This window comes from Monomorium pharaonis, unplaced genomic scaffold (assembly GCF_013373865.1).
Source record: "Monomorium pharaonis isolate MP-MQ-018 unplaced genomic scaffold, ASM1337386v2 scaffold_240, whole genome shotgun sequence".
NCBI classification, from domain to species: Eukaryota; Metazoa; Arthropoda; class Insecta; order Hymenoptera; family Formicidae; genus Monomorium; species Monomorium pharaonis.
In genome coordinates this window covers 11,532-30,000 of record NW_023415517.1, presented here as the reverse complement: position 1 = coordinate 30,000, position 18,469 = coordinate 11,532, and the positions used below count along the sequence as shown (strand labels likewise).

General features: G+C 30.8%; 1 protein-coding gene and 2 long non-coding RNA genes across 3 annotated transcripts; all 3 read left to right on the top strand.

Moving 5' to 3' along the window:
* Positions 1 to 6,124: 6,124 nt before the first annotated feature.
* Positions 6,125 to 8,237, top strand: LOC118648149. The gene is made up of 2 exons (XR_004965179.1): positions 6,125 to 7,790; positions 7,858 to 8,237. It is a non-coding gene; the product is annotated as an uncharacterized LOC118648149 (long non-coding RNA).
* Positions 8,238 to 11,450: 3,213 nt separating this feature from the next.
* LOC118648148 lies at positions 11,451 to 14,559 on the top strand. The gene is made up of 3 exons (XR_004965178.1): positions 11,451 to 12,990; positions 13,587 to 13,820; positions 14,506 to 14,559. It is a non-coding gene; the product is annotated as an uncharacterized LOC118648148 (long non-coding RNA).
* A 1,135-nt stretch (positions 14,560 to 15,694) lies between these two features.
* On the top strand, positions 15,695 to 16,778 carry LOC118648150. The gene is made up of 3 exons (XM_036294439.1): positions 15,695 to 15,845; positions 16,294 to 16,476; positions 16,644 to 16,778. Exons 1-3 carry the CDS (start codon positions 15,713 to 15,715, stop codon positions 16,649 to 16,651), a joined length of 324 nt encoding a protein of 107 aa, XP_036150332.1. The 5' UTR covers positions 15,695 to 15,712; the 3' UTR covers positions 16,652 to 16,778.
* Positions 16,779 to 18,469: the final 1,691 nt, after the last annotated feature.

The window sequence follows — 18,469 nt, the reverse complement described above, 5'->3', positions numbered from 1 at the left end:
TGTACTCTATCTTTGTCACATCGTTTCCGAAATATCGTACAAGTTCTTTAGGTGGTCGAAGGTTGCAAAAACTATCGAAATATATCACGTGATTGTTCCTCTTTGCATAGGCTACCCAATGAGTACCGGGACCCGTTACATCATCCAAATTTACGATACCGCTCTCGTTTTGACACGGGCTGCTTATCGGTAATGCGTTACGCATGAAAACTCCTCTAAAGTATGGAATACGCATACGAATAGCCAGTTGCTGCAGTTGTACATTCGTCATTGCACCCGCGGGCATTTTTAACGCTTTTTCGATGTTTTTTTTTTTTTTTTTTTTTTCCTTTCGATGTTACACCTTTTCCAGATTTGTATGGAGCGAGGTACAGCCCCCGTCCATCTATGTACGGACCAAGATACAGTCCGCGACCTTCCATCGCGCGATTGTGACGCTGCAGCTCCTCGAGTTGGAAAAGGATTACCTAACGCTATGACATTAAATGATAACGCGATCGATTACCAGCACTGGGATGATCCTAACGAGCTAGTGGATCGCATACCATTGCTCGAAGCTTCGCGTCAAGCTGGTCACAACGCACACGACAACGAGATGTTGTCTATCATCGAGGAACTTCGCGAGGCTGGTCTTATTATAAATTAACGTAGAGAACGTTGAAACGAATCAGTTGATCGCCGTCATCTCATATCGAAAAATGTCGATCGACAAATTTGGACTATCCAAACTGAGAAACGACACCGACGATTCGTATCATCATTGGAGCGGTATAGTGAGAAATTATGTGCGTGAAAACGCTCTGTGTTGCGTTGTAACAGACTTTGACGCGAGATTGCGCAAGATTCGCCGTCTAGCGCAGCCTGAAATTAATACCGACGCTGTCAACAAACTATACGTGGATCAGTATATTAAAACCTTGATAAACCATCAGAAAGAATCAGACGAGAGGTTGACTTCACTTGAGAAGGACGTGCGAGCGTTGCACATTGCGATAAACGAACTTCAACATACGATTATAAAAGCTGAGTCAGAAACAACAACGAACAGCAATGAGCGGCAATGAACGACGAAGAGACGGTTACGAACGTCTAACGAATAATTTCGAAAAATTTCTGAATCAACAACAAACGGTTCAGGAGCGATTGTCAGGTAGTTACCAAACGATACAAGATCGCTATCGAACGACTCAAGAACGATTATCGGATAGCTACAAAACAGTTGTAAATCAGGCTAGAAATGGCTATGAACGACTAACTAATCGTTCAATACCTGAAGACAAAGAATGGCTTTTGAAAGACGACAGAAAGAAATAATAAACAAACGACAACAGTAACAAACGACGAAGAACGATAATATAAACGACAACGAACATCAATACAGACGTTAACGAACGACAACGAACATCAATACGGACGGTAACGAACAACAAAGAACGTGAAACGAACGTGAAAGAATGTAAAACAACGTAAAACGAACGTAAAATTAACATAAAAGAACGTGAAACGAACGTAAAAGAACACGAAAGAACGTGAAACAAACGTAAAAGAACGTAAAAGAACGTGAAAGAACGTGAAACGAACGTGAAAGAACGTGAAACGAACGTAAAATGAACGTGAAACAAACGTGAAAGAACGTGAAACAAACGTAAAAGAACGTAAAAGAACGTGAAAGAACGTGAAACGAACGTGAAAGAACATGAAACGAACGTGAAAGAACGTGAAACAAACGTAAAAGAACGTGAAAGAACTTGAAACAAACGTGAAAGAACATGAAACAAACGTAAAAGAACGTAAAAGAACGTAAAAGAACGTGAAAGAACGTGAAACGAACGTGAAAGAACGTGAAACGAACGTAAAATGAACGTGAAATAACGTGAAACGAACGTAAAAGAACATGAAAGAACGTGAAAGAACGTGAAAGAACGTGAAACAAACGTGAAAGAACGTGAAACAAACGTAAAAGAACGTAAAAGAACGTAAAAGAACGTGAAAAAACGTGAAACGAACGTGAAAGAACATGAAATGAACGTGAAAGAACGTGAAACAAACGTAAAAGAACGTGAAAGAACTTGAAACAAACGTGGAAGAACGTGAAACAAACGTAAAAAAACGTAAAAGAACGTGAAAAAACGTGAAACGAACGTGAAACGAACGTAAAAGAACGTAAAACAAACGTAAAAGAACGTGAAAGAACGTGAAACGAACGTGAAAGAACGTGAAACGAACGTGAAAGAACGTGAAACGAACGTAAAATGAACGTGAAACAAACGTGAAATAACGTGAAACAAACGTAAAAGAACATGAAAGAACGTGAAAGAACGTGAAAGAACGTGAAACAAACGTGAAAGAACATGAAACAAACGTAAAAGAACGTAAAAGAACGTAAAAGAACGTGAAAGAACGTGAAACGAACGTGAAAGAACATGAAACGAACGTAAAAGAACGTGAAACAAACGTAAAAGAACGTGAAAGAACTTGAAACAAACATGGAAGAACGTGAAACAAACGTAAAAAAACGTAAAAGAACGTAAAAAAACGTGAAACGAACGTGAAACGAACGTAAAAGAACGTAAAACAAACGTAAAAGAACGTGAAAGAACGTGAAACGAACGTGAAAGAACGTGAAAGAACGTGAAACGAACGTGAAAGAACGTGAAACGAACGTAAAATGAACGTGAAACAAACGTGAAATAACGTGAAACGAACGTAAAAGAACATGAAAGAACGTGAAAGAACGTGAAACAAACGTGAAATAACGTGAAACAAACGTAAAAGAACGTAAAAGAACGTAAAAGAACGTGAAAGAACATGAAACGAACGTGAAAGAACGTGAAACAAACGTAAAAGAACGTGAAAGAACTTGAAACAAACGTGGAAGAACGTGAAACAAACGTAAAAAAACGTAAAGAAACGTAAAAGAACGTGAAAGAACGTGAAACAAACGTGAAAGAACGTGAAACAAACGTAAAAGAACGTAAAAGAACGTGAAAGAACGTGAAACAAACGTTAAACGAACGTGAAACAAACATGAGATCATTAAAATCCGATCGACATGTTAGTTCTGAGAGGTTGCGACTCGTCGAGGAACTGCACGCTCCTGCAAGAAGAAATTTTCCACGAAGACGTGTTATAGTTCGAGGATACGACGACTTGTGGCAGGCAGATATCGTCGAGATGCATCCGTATTCGCGTTTCAACAAAGGCTATCACTATATACTCACTGTCATCGATGTGTTGAGCAAGTATGCGTGGGCTATACCGCTCAAGAGCAAGGGTGGAAGTGAGACGGCTAACGCTATTGCTGAGATAATGCGAGAGAGCAGTAGACATCCGAAAAACTTGCAAACCGATATGGGGAAGGAGTTTTACAACGCCGACGTGCAGAAACTCTTGAAAAAACATGATATCAATCATTATTCTACATACTCTATAATGAAGGCGTCGGTCGTTGAGCGGTTTAACCGCACGCTGAAGAACGATATGTGGAAGCAATTTACACTCTACGGCAATTACAAGTGGATTGACCTGTTACCACGTCTCGTGTTGAATTACAATACTCGAAAGCATCGAACTATCGGTATGCGACCCATCGACGTAACCCCCGCTGTGGCTAAAAGACTCTTGGCTACAGTATACAGCACTATAAAGATCGCGGGTCCAGCGAGATTTAAAATGGGTGATTCAGTACGCGTGAGCAAGTACAAGACGATTTTTGAGAAGGGTTACACGCCAAATTGGACAACCGAGGTGTTTAAGATTATTAAAGTGCAACATACTAATCCCGTAACCTATCTACTCGAGGATTATCGTGGAAAATCTATAGCTGGAGCGTTCTATGAGCACGAGTTGCATCGTGCGACTCATCCTGATGTATTTCTTGTGGAGAAAATATTGCGCAGGAAGGGTGACGAGGTCTACGTAAAGTGGTTAGGATTCGATGGATCGCATAATTCATGGATACACAAAGACAATGTCATTTAATTCATGCAATTTTTTTTTTTATTATACTCATATAAAAATACAATGTAGCTATATAAAAATAAATGTTTGTGACACATAATAATAAAAAACATCTTTATTATCCTTCCATCATCCTTAATATGTAATACATGTAAAAAATCTTATTTCATATAAGTTTAGATATATAAAATACGTGTGAAATATGAAATACATGAAACGCCGAAATATAAAATACAAAATAAGTGTAAAACGTATTATATATATATATATATATATATATATATGTCAATTGTAGCCTTCGGGGACAATTTTTGATATGCATTGGCTGTTTTGGAGACTTCTGGTTCTTTTGGGGACTGTCCTCAAAGTTTTATATATCAATTGTATGTTTTGGGGACGTCCCCAAAATTACAATTTTATTGGAATTGTACATTTTGGGGACACGTTTTCTTTGGGTACATTGGGGACCGTCCCCAAAGTTTTACAAGACATATTGGCTATTTTGAGGACATTTCATCATTTACGCTGAAATTTCGCGCGAGACGAAATATAATAAGTCAAAATGAACATCACAGATTTTCTAAGGCTGATGTCCCATGGAGCGGATTACGCAGAAGCGGAAGAAGCGGATCACCAATCACAGGACCATTTCAACGGAATATTTAAAAGAGTTCTATCAGAATGATCCCATGATTGGTGATCCGCTCATTTGCAACATTGCAAAATTTGACATACATACAAAACTTTATTATTTTCTACTTACTAAAAAACGCAACTTGCGACTTGCGATTAATGTAGAATGGGCTCAACGCATAACATAAATGCATAAGAAATCCAATTGGTTAAATTTCTTATGCACTTTGCATATGGACCAATCAATTTGCTTATGTACATATGTTATGCGTTATGCAAAAGTCTGGGCCCTAAGACCGGATCTACAATAGGTGTAGTAAAGCGAAAAGCACACACTCTTGCATAACGCATAACATAACTGCATAAGAAATTCGATTGGTTGAATTTCTTATGCACTTTGCTTATGGACCAATCAATTTGCTTATGTACATACGTTATGCGTTATGCAAAAGTGTGTGCTTTGGCCTTAAGTCTTAAAGAATTAACCAATTATATTCGATTATTTTTCTCACATTCAATTATAATTGGTCAGTTTCTTAGAGCTTAAGGCTTATTATAAGGTCTACCTATTGTAGACCGGGCCTAAGGCATGGGTACAATAAATAAAACATTAACCTTAAAAATCTAATTTTGTTAAGAAATCTGTCTTACTCATCACACATGCAATGTCTTGAACAAAATTTTACAATAATCAGTACGTTGTTATACCTTTTGAAAAGAATTTTTAGTTATAAACAGATTATTGCATATGTTAATATTTAATAACAGTATCACAGACTTTGTCATTATAAAAATGCTTTAGCTTATTAAAACTGGTCTTTACTGTACTAACGGATGCACAAGTTTTGTATTATGTAATAAACTCATTATTTTATTGCTTATTGACCAAATATATTTACTATAAATGTAATAATTAATACAACCGTTTTAATGTAAGGGACTCATTTTAATAAAAAAGCTTTCTGCAATTTTTGTTATAATAAGGAAACATTAATAAGAATTGAGCCTGTTAAAAGAAATAATTTTTTATTAAATAAAATGACAATTAGTTGATTGTGCTAAAATTTGGCATATGATATATCGTACGTGTGACTGGTATAGATTTCCTAACTTTACAAGACTTTTAAGGGTTTATTGTCTTTTAAATAGTAAGTGACTTTTACTCAAGCAGTTTTTAAAATTGTACTTACTCGATGCAAAATATATAATCTTAACATTTACAGTTAGAAATATTACTATGACAAACAATAGACATGTAAAAGTGAAAACCATTTTTTAATAGGTACAGGGTAATAATTTGATAAAAAATTTAAAAAGTGAGCAAATTTATTTTTGAAATATATTAATTGCTTAACATCTGGTGAATATGTCCACTTTTGACATTTTCACTCAAATTATGTGAATATAGAAGTTTTCAAGTCTCTAAGGCCCGGTTCCACAACTCACGGTTAAATTAACTGGCTGATTGTTCCATTGGAATTGACCAATCGTATTTGTCGTTAAGCAAAATTAACAAATACGATTGATCAATTCCAATGGAATAATCGGCCAGTTAATTTAACCGTGAGTTGTGGAACCGGGCCTAAGAATCTTTATCATAATGTCAATTACTCATTAAAATGCAATGTATCTTGCATAGAATTTTAATGTAAGCAACATGTTACACTTGATGGAAAATAGTATATCTAGACAGAGTTCAAAGTTACATAGAGTATTTTTATGACACTATTACAGAATTTGGCATTATGTACATTTCTTCTTAAAGCGACAATGAAAACTTTATTATTATGAGTTTAAAACTTTAATACTTTTTGCTCATTAGAAAATGGTTTTCACATTTATATGTCCTTTTTTCAGACAGAAGAATCTACAACAACAAACAATATTACAAATATATTTTAAATTATGAAACAATGTTAAAATAAAGTTCGCTTTTTATTTTACAAAGGAAATAAAACCTGAAAAATCCAGCAAAATTAGGAAATCTACAATAATCACACGTAGAGCATGTCACATGCCAAATTTTAGCCCAATCAACTTATTGTCATTTTATTTAATTTAGTTTATTATTTAGTTAATTAAGTATTACAAACTTTGACACTGAAAATTTTTCAACTTTTTAAAACGAGTCTCTTGTGTATTAATGGATGCATTAGTTGTTGCAATATTTGATAAACTAGTTACATTATTATTTATTGACACAATAAACAACATTGTTTATTGACACAATGATAACAGTATTACAAATTTCTTAACTTTACAAAATTCGACTTTTAAACATATTATGTTTACTGTACAATTTTTAATGCGTAAGAAATCAATTGTTTATCATACAACTCGATAAAGTTTTCAACATATAGTAATAGAGTTTAATTGTCGCTTTAAGAAAAAACTTTTTTATAGTGCCAAATTCTGTAATAATGTCATCATAACACATTATGTGTTATTAACACTAAACTTTGTTCAGATGCATTATTTTTTGTTAAATGTAATATATGTTGCTAACGCTAAAATTTTAAGCGAGACATGTATTGCATAATTGATCGATCTCAGATGCATAAAAAATTGTACGATAAATATAATATTAACTTCAAGTCAAATTTTGTAAAATTAAAAAAATCTGTCATTTCTATCACACATGCAGTATGTCTGGAACAAAATTTTGTAGTAACCAATAGGTTATCTCTCATCATTAAAAATGATTGTTATGAAATAATTAATAACCTATATTAACATTTGAAAACGGTACTATATTATCATAATAAAATTTTTTTATCTTATGAAAACGGTTCTCTTTTACACTAACAGATGCATTAGTATTGTAGGATATAATAAACTCGTGTACACTTTATTGTATGAAAAAATTTTTTAATGAGCATAAACTAAGAATTTGATAAAAATTAAAAACGTGAAAAATTTTATACTATTAGAAATATATTAATTGTTCAACATCTAGAGAACATTATTACTTTTGATATTTTCACCCTAATTATGTGATACAAGGAATCTTCTAACATAATGTCAATTACTCGTGTAATATGTGTCTCGTATAGAATTTTAGCATAAGCAACACGTCACATTTGATGGAAAATAGTACATCTGAACAGAGATTAGTGTTACATAGAGTGTTTACGACACTATTACAGAATTTGACACTACATGTTTTTTCTTAAAGCGACAATTAAATCTTTGTAACTGTAAGTTTGCAACATTATTACTCTTTGCTCATTAAAAAATGGTTTTCACTTTCACATGTCCTTTCAGGTAGAAGAATATTTATAACTACGAATGTTAATATTACAAATAAATTTTGCATTATGAAACGATGTTAGAGCAAAGATCGCTTCTTATTGTACAAAGGATAATAAAATGTGAAAAGTCCTGCAAAGTTAAGAAATTTACGTAAATCACACGTAGAACATGACACATGCAAAAGTTTAACCTAATCAACTTATTGTCATTTTATTTAATGAAAAATTATTTCTTTTAACAGGCTTATTTCTTATTCATGCTTCCTTGCCATCACAAAAATTGTCAAAAGTTTTTTTGCTCAAATGAGTCTTATGTAAAAATGGTTCCATTAATTATTGCATATGTTAAATGTATTGGGTCAATAAACAATAATGTAACAAGTTTATAAAATATTGCAACAACAACTAATGCATCCGTTAATGCACAAAAAACTCGTTTTAAAAAGTTGAAAAATTTTCATATTGTCAAAATTTGTATTTGTAATACTCTTATCAAATATTAATATCTATAATATCTGTTCGTAACAATCATTTCGTGTTAAAAGGGATGTGATTATTGCAATATTCTGCTCAAGACATACTACATGTGTGATAGGCATGACAGATTTCTTAATCTTACAAAATTCGACTTTTAAGGTTAATATTATGTTTACGGTACGATAATTTTTAATGCGTAAGAGATAGATTGTATATCATACAACTCGATAAAGTTTTCAACATGTAGTAATAGAGTTTAATTGTCGCTTTAAAAAGAAACATTTTTATAATGCCAAATTCTGTAATAATGTCATCATAACACATTATGTGTTATTAGCACTAAACTCTGTTCAGAAGCATTATTTTCTGTTAAATGTAATATAAGTTGCTGACGCTAAAATTCTAAGTGAGACGCATATTGCATGATTAATCGATCTCATATGCATAAAAAATGATAAATATAATATTAACCTCAAAAGTCAAATTTTGTAAGGTTAAAAAATCTGTCATTTCTATCACACATGCAGTATGCTTGAGCACAATTTGGTAATAATCAATACGTTATCTCCCATAATGAAAAATAATTATGTTCTGATTATTTTCTATATTAATATTTGAAAATTGTTTTACAGACTGTCATTATAAAAATTTTTTATTTTATAAAACGAGTCTCTTCTGTGCTATCGGATGCATTAGTATTGCAATGTATGATAAACTCATCTTTATTATAATAAGTAAGCCTGTTCGTAGGAATGATTCTTCACGAAAGAAAATGACAATACGTTGATGGTGCTATTTGGCATATGACATATTGTACGTGGGATTGGTGCAGACTTTCTAACATTGCAGGACTTAAAGTTTTATTGTCCTGCGAAGTAAAGTGATTTTTATTGTTTTTTTATTCAAAATATATTTGTAATAATAATGTCTATAGTTACAAGTGTCCTTTTGCCTATGAAAAATGTAAAAGTGAGAACATTTTTTAATGAGCACAGGATAATAATTTAATAAAAATTAAAAATGTCAGCAAATTTATACTATTTGAAACATATTAATTGCTCAACATCTAGAAAACATTTTCACTTTTGACATTTTTCTCCCAAATTATATGATATAACATAAGTAACATGTTACACTTGGTAGAAAATAATACATCTAAATAGAGTGTTATCAAGAGTGTTTTTATGACATTGTTATAGAATTTGATATTATGCGTGTTTTTTCTTAAAGCGACAAATGAAACTTTATTATTCTTTGCTCGTTAATAAAAGATTTTCACTTTTACATGTCCTCTTTTTCAGGCAGAACACTTATAACTTATAAATATTACTATTACAAATATATTTTGCATTATAAAATGTTAGAATACAATGTTGGAATAAACATTACTTTTTATTTTGGAAAGGACAATAAAGTGGACAATAAAATTAAAAGTTCTGTAAAGTTAGGAAATCCTACACTAGTTACAGGTACAATATGTCACATGATAAATTTTAGCACAACTAACATTTTGTTAAGTTATTTAGTGAAAATATATTTCTTTTGACAAGCTTACTTTTTATTAATGTTTCTTTAACATAAAAATTGTAGGAATTTTTTTTATTAAAATGAGTTTCTTACATAATGATTGTATTAATTATTGCATAATACGTGTATTTTATGAGTGAATTGTAATATTTATCAGATAATATTACAATAATTAATGCATCAGTACGTTAATACAGAAGAGATCCGTTTTAATAACACGAATCATTTTCCAAGTCACAAAGTCTGTAATATTCTGTTATCAAATATTAATATAGTCTATAATCTATTTATAGCAATCATTTTTATTAAGAATAACAACGTATTAATTGCTGTTTAATTTTGCTTAAGACGTACTGCATTGTAATAGGCATGATTTTTTAATCTTACGAAATTTAATTTTTAGGCCCCGGGCATAGACTTTTGCATAACGCTTAAGAGAATTATCCAATCAGAGCTCTTAATTTCTATCCTGGGAAGGAAATAGAAACGAGTTTGATTGATTGGTTTTCTTATGCGTTACGCAAAAGTGTGTGCAATGATATTTATTAAAGGATTAAACATCCTTAGCGCATATAAAGCATAAGGGTGCTGTCCCATGGTGCTCTGAAAACGAAATCGGAAACGCAGATCGCCAATCACAAGATCATTCTGATAGAACCTTTTTAAAAATTCCGTTGAAATGGTTCCCGTGATTGGTGATCCACCTTTTTTCTTCTTCTTCTTTCCCGTTAGGTTAGGTTAGGTTTCCGTCCAATCCGCCTTTCTGATTCCGTTTTCCAAGCACCATAAAAATATAATAGTTGATTATTCCATTGAAATTGACCAATCGTATTTGTTATTAAGCAAAACTAACAAATGCGATTGATCAATTCCAATGAAATAATGAACGATTAAGTTAATTAGAGTTTAGTGTAAGTGGCCTTCAGTGAGAGTGGTTTTAAGCTCGGTCTACGATAAGTCATTAGTCGTTGGTCGTAAGAAATCTAGCCAATCACAGTTGATCTTAGAGAAGAATAAACGAATATGATTGGTTAAATTTCTTACGACCAACGACTAACGACTACTTATTGTAGACCGGGCCTACATGTGACGTATTTGCGTAAGCTTAACTTGCGTCAACCAATCACATCGTCTTTTATGTGCCCTAAGGGCTCTGGCACACCAGCGCGATTTTGTCGCGCGATGTTCAATGAGCGACTGTCTTTCCGCTCATAGCTGTATACCCATTGGACATCGCACGTCACGCGCGACAAAATCGCGCTGGCTGCCAGAGCCATTAAGGGCCATCTACAATGGAGAGTCGTAGGCCGTAGCAGTAGTCGTAGAAAATGTCTCCACTTCGTATTGCTTTACTGTTTTCAGCCTACAGCAGACATTGAGCCAATTCATTGCGTGCTTACGATGAGCGTTGGGGCATTCGGGATTAGTTTTTGGTCGCCTTTCTTTGATGGCCGGCTTGTATGTTATTGCTACGTCGTTTTTATTTTAGACAGCATTGCCGTAGTTTTAGTGCTGTTACGGCTAAAACATTCCATTGTAGATGGCCCTTAAGGGTGCGGTCCCATGGAGCGGATTATGCAGAAGCGAAACGAGCGGATCACCAATCACGGGATTATTCTGATAGAACTCTTTCAAAGATTCCGTCGAAACGGTCCTGTGATTGGTGATCCGCTCGTTCCGCTTCCGCATATTCCGCTCCATGGGACCGTACCCTAAGACGATTTTAGGGACATTCAGAGCACGTTAAAGATGATGTGGTTGGTTGACGCAAATTACGTTTACACCGTATGTAAAGCCACTCTGAGGGTGCAGTCCCATAGAGCGTATTACGCCTAAGCGGAACGAGCGTATCACAAATTACGGGACCGTTTCGACGGAATTTTTGAAAGAGTTCTATCAGAATAATCTCGTGTTGGTGTTCCGCTCGTTCTGCTTATGCGTAATACGTTCCATGGGACTGCACCCTGAGGCTGATGTCCCCTGGAGCGGATTATGCGGAGCGGAATGAGGGTGCAGTCCCATGGAGCGGATTATGCGGAAGCGGAACGAGCGGATCACCAATCACGGGATTATTCTGATAGAACTCTTTTAAAGATTCCGTCGAAACGGTCCTGTGATCTCGTTCGCACATGTGTACAAGTGCAAAATCCACCTTTTGCACTTATGCGCATGCACGAGACCATCTTTTGCACTTGTACGCATGCGTGAACGAGAGAGAAAGGTATTACCCAAAGCATGCTAGCCTTTTCCCTCTGAATCTTACCCCTACTCCCACAATGCTCAGTCTAGATATATTATAGGCGAGTTTTTTAATTTATCGATCAATTGCATTATGCACAGATGCTTTTCTCTGTAAAAACTTTTTTTGCGCATCGTGCGATTGAGTAATCGATGAGTTAAAAAACTCACCTTATGTCTATGGACGCGACAGACTCTTATTGGGTGCGTTCCACTTAAAGCTTGCAACGACCGTGGAATCATTTTATCCTTGTTGTTTATCAAATATTAAACAAAGATAAATGACGCTCGCAAGCGTTGCGAGCGTTAAGTGGAACGCACCCATTGTAGATCCGCCCTAATCCGCTTCATAGGACCGCAACCCGAGTGGTTGCGCTGCTGGTTGCAATGGCCGCATTCAGCAAACTCAGCAGCTAAGTAGCAATCGAACATGATTGGTTCTGACTTATAGAACCAACAAATCAACGGCATTATTCAACGGAAAATCTAGTAATGTTGCTCAACTACTGAGTCTGCTGAATGCGGCCAATGAGTCTTTATTGCGATTAGTTTTTGCTCTAGTTCTATTAAATAACTAAGACCAAGAACCAATTGAATTAAAAAATCACTGCGCGGCAAACTGTAGATGCAGACCAATTGAGACAAAGGTTAATATGCGATGTTCGAAGATGTGGATTTTTTATTGTATCTGCGCATTTTACGGTAAAGATATCTGTCGTGATGAAAATTTATATTAAAATTTACAAGGAAGTTGTAAAAATTCTAATAATGTTTGCTTTAGTAATGCTCACCAATGGTACATATTACGTATGTCCATTAAATGATATTTACGCAAGAAAAGGTAATAATTGCATGTTGAAAAATGCGCAGTTAAGAACAAAGGCATGCATAATGGCTGTTAACGGTACGTATGTTTTCACAATAACGCTATTGTTGCTAGAATTAACGGTAATTTTTACTTTTACTTTATCGCTGTGCCATAAGAAACACGTTCCTCGCATAATATGTTTAATGTCGTTTTTTAAATTATTGTACCTTTATGGAATCATTTTCCTTATCATAGATGCACTGTTGTATTATAATAATTATTAATCATTATTTTTGAAAACTTCTATAAGAGTACATCTCTGTCTCATCAATACAGAGAAGCAGAAAATAAATTAAGAAAGTAAAAAATTAATACAAATATTATGTCGTCAAAATTAATTTTTACAATATAATAATTGATAATTATATTGCAAATAATTGATGTTGGCCAGCAATCAATTCTGAAATAATATAATATTGATTTAATAACTTTAGTATTATTTTTATGAAAAATGTGACTTTTGTATTATTTTTATGAAAAATGTGACGTGACACATTATATTTTTATGTAAAAATTGTTTCCACATTTATTTAAAATAATTTATTAAAAAGTATTACATTTTGCCTATAATGTCTTTAAAAGTTTGTAAGAAAAATGGGGACAAATTAAAAATATTTTTTATATATTTGTAGCAAATATCGAGCATCTTTCTAAAATTAAAAAAAAATTTAAACCATAATATTCCTCGAGTAAAATTACAATCTATAAATCTTTGCAAGTATAAAACACTTAGCCGACAAAAGCCTCGAATAATTAAATCTGAGGTACTTAAAAAAGGCCAAAAATAAAAATAAAAAATAAAAGTAAAACTAATCAGCAGGCGCAAGAAAAACTAAAGACTACATCTGAAGAATACAATCTCTCTGGTAAGAAAATTGAAATTGAATATAAAGAAACTATTTTTTCAGAGTATATAAGTTTACTTCAAATTTAATTTATTGCTTATTGATGTTATCATCTTATTAAAATGCCATTATAACATAAATGAATTAAATGAAGAAATAGATACTATTTAACATTAATATCTAATAGTGATATTAATACACTGTACATCTTACAAAAATTTAATATTGGTAATAAGTTGGTCAATAATTAATTATTTATTGAGTATTAATAAAAACAATTGTTAAAATTAATTTAAAATAAATAATCACTAACATTTTATATTGCCAGTATTAAGTTTCTTTAAACTTTGCTCTTTTGTTATTTCATATATATAAATATAGTTCTTACAAATAATTTTTAAAATTTTCAAATATGTATGATGTCAAATGTATATGGTAACAATAATAACAATAATAACTTCATTAATTTATTATTTCATAGTATATAAGTTTTTTAGACATTAATGTATCAAATGTCTCTTACAGAAATTTAATATTGACAGCATTAAATTGGCTTGTGATTAATTATTTTTCATATTAACAGTACTATTGGGGTTAGTGCTTCTAATACGCAAAATAAATAATTAATCACTACTCAATTTAATGCTAATATTAAATTTTTATAAGAAACATTAATATCTTCTTTGACTATTTTATATATATTTAGATATGATTCTTACAAATGATTTTTCAAATGCTATACTACAAATAGACACTGTGATAATGATAGCTCGTCCACTGATTTATGTTTGAATATTCAAACAAGATATTGGAAAAATCTAATACTCGAGAAACATTAGATACATTGGTTGAGAGATCAAAAACCAACACTGATGAAGACAATTGTAGTTATATTTAATATATTAATACTGTTATAAATATTAAACGTCATATTCATTGTCTTTCTTATTACAATCTTTCACTTCAACTTAATTATTTTATACATCTCAAAATTTGATATCCATAAATATTCTTTTTTTAATTATCTATTGTTAATATTGTTAACGTTGTAAATAATATTCATAAATTTTAGTATTAAATTTGATCTTTGATTTATTATATTTATTACTATTAAAAATACTGTTATTAGTTCTTTAATATTCAAGGTAAATAATTAATCACTGCTCAATATTAGATGCTAATTTGAACTTTTGTAAGAAACATTAATATCTTCTTTAACTATTTTACATGTGTTCGATAAGATTCTACAAATGAATTTTCAAATGCCGTCATTACAAACAGACACTGTAAAATAATGATATCTGGGTCCACTGATTTAATGTTTTTGGAAAATATTGAAACAAGATATTGGAAAGATCTGATAATCAAAGAACATTAAACATGTCGGTTGAGAAATCAAGAACCAATACTGATGAAGATCATTGTAAGTTACATTAAATATACTAACCATTTGTTATAACTGTTACATCGTATTAAATTGTCTTATTACTTCTTTCACTTCAACTAAGTTAAGTTATTTTATATTCTCAAATATGATATCCATTTGCAGCTATTTTACATAGTCTTTTTTTTTATTAATGCTCTTGTCAATATGGATACCGTACGTCTTCACCTTTCTCTTACCACTATATTTATTTACTTTTATTCTTTTAACTATATTTATTTATTTTATAATGGATATTAATATTTCATAAATTTTGTATTAAATTGATCTTTGATTCATTATATATTATTACTAGTAACAGTACTGTTATTAGTGCTTTTACTATTCAAGGTAAATAATTAATCACTGCTCAATTTAATGCTAATATTAAATTTTATGAGAAACTTTAATAACTTATTTAACTATTTTGTATCTATTTAGATATGATTCTTACAAATGACTTCTCAAAAGTACACTACAAATAGGCATAATGAAAAACAATAGCTCGTCCACTGATTTATGTGTTGAAGATATTGAAGCAATAATATTGGAGAAATCTGATACTCAAGAAACATTAAATATGTTGGTTGAGAAATCAAGAAAAAATACTGATGAAGATAATTGTAAGTTACATTAACTATACTAACATTGTTATAAATGTTAAACGTTGTATTAAATTGTCTTATTACATTTTTTCACTTCAACTTAATTTAAGTTATTTTATATGTTTTCAAATTTGATATCCATTTTGCAGCTATTTTAAAAGTATTTTTTTTTTATTATCTATTGTCAATATTGATAATGTTCCTCAAATTTTCTAACAACTATATTAATTTATTTATTTTATTAATTTAACTATATTAATATATTTATTTTATAATGATATTAATATTTCATAAATTTTAGTATTAAATTGATCTTTGATTCATTATATATTATTACTTCTAAAAGTACTATTATTAGTGCTTTAAATATTCAAGGTACATAATTAATCACTGCTCAATTTAATGCTAATATTAAATTTTTATGAGAAACTTTAATAACTCATTTAACTATTTTGTATCTATTTAGATATGATTCTTACAAATGACTTCTCAAAAAGCACACTACAAATAGGCACTATGAAAAACAATAGCTCGTCCACTGATTTATGTGTTGAAGATACTGAAACAATAATATTGGAAAAATCTGATACTCAAGAAACATTAAATATGTTGGTTGAGAAATCAAGAAAAAATACTGATGGAGATAATTGTAAGTTACATTTAATATACTAATTATAAATGTTAAACATATTCAATTGTCTTTCTTATTACATTATCTCATTTTACTTTAAGTAAATTGAACTAAAATAACAGAATGTATGTTTCGTATCTTCCAACAATTGTATTCCTTATCTTAATTTAAATTATTTTGTACAGGGACTTAGACCGAAATCAAATTATGATTCGGTTTCAGTTACGGTTTAATAAAATATTTGAAAACTGTACCGATTCAATTTCAGTATAATAGGTTCAAATTTCTTGATAAATAAAGAAAATCAAAAACCGTTTAAATTTGTCTTTTTTCGATTCTGATCCAGGCACTTAATTTTTCGATTCTTAATAAATAATAATAATTAATAATATTTAATAATACTTTAAATAATTGTAGAGTGTAGCGGAAACAAAAGCTGAGTTGAATTGTCCCCATAAAATCATTGCACTACAAAAAGAAAAGAACCGATTGGAACCGGTCCAGGTCCCTGATTCTGTACATTTCAAATTTGCAGGATTGGGTGGTAACTAGTTAAATAGTTGAAAGTTATTAATAAAGTTAAAAAGTTAATAACTTAATTTAATTTAGTTAATTTTAAATAATTTAATTTTTAATTTTAACTAATTATTTTTTAAACGTATAAACTTTAACTTATTAACTTTTTTGCTAAATTAAAAATTTTATCTGGGCAAAAGAAAAAATTATAAAATTTATTTTTGCATAAAAACAATTTTTTTGTTATTTCATATGATTTATATTATAATTTTATTTACAAATAAAGTAATAAATATATTTGATGATATTGTAATTATGTTGGTAATCTGATTTAAATAAATTATATGGCTTTTTCATTTAATATAAATAAAGCTTTTCAAAATTAACTTTTACTTTAACTTGAGTTAAAGTAATCTCAACGTAACTTTAACTAAGTTAGTTTTTTATTTATGTAACTTTTAACTTAATTAAATTAATTTTATAATCCATTAACTTTAATTTAATTTAGTTAAAAAATATATTAACTTACCCAATCCTGCAAATTTGATATATTCATTTTTCGGCTATTTTGACAATATTTTCTATAATCTTTTACCTTTGTTAATATTCTTAAAATCCCAATTATTATCGCTAATAATATTTTTTTAAATACTTTTTAAAACATTAAAAAATATTTTTAAACATTTTATATTTTATTAAGTCATTTTACGTTTTATTTGCAAGTATTACTTAGTGTTTTTGGACGATACCGAGACTAGTCTCGGTCTCGGTGTCGAGATCTAGACGAGACTCAAAGTTTGAATTCGAGACAAAGACGAGACTTTTTATGCTGAGAGTCTTGACGATATCGAGAGTCTCGTCGAGAATTTTTATATATGAGATATAACTTTATTAATCAGTCATTTTTTTAATAAGAATGGAAAATTTAATTACATGCGGATATATTTATTATTGTTTCATTAATCATTATTTAATTTATAAATCATTAAATAATGATTTAATAATGATTTAAATAATGATTTATAAATTAAATAATCCACCTCTTATTCTTATTACGTCAATGTCAGAAGTCGTTTAAAAAAATCATTTTTCCGAATTACGAGTAACCCAACGCGAAAAACACAGAACGGGTGACAGAGGGAACATTAACGAGGCTTTAAATAGATTATTAGTTTATTTATTGAAGTAGATTCTACTTAGTAGAATGTGTACTGTGTGTGTATGTGTGTGTGTGTGTGCGTGTGCGTGTGTGTGTAATACCATTAGAAGAAAATTTTCAAGCCAACAACATAGAGCTTAAAAAAACCAACATTAAATCTTTAAAAATTAAAACCTTTAATTTAAAAACTTTACTGATGAGGCTGTCACTACAATATTTCAATTTTATCTTTAAGACTACAATTCAACCAAGAATTTATACATAAAATAATGCGTACCTATGTTTCATGTAATCTATTCTTGTGTTTTCTAATGACACCTTGGAAAATAAACTTTC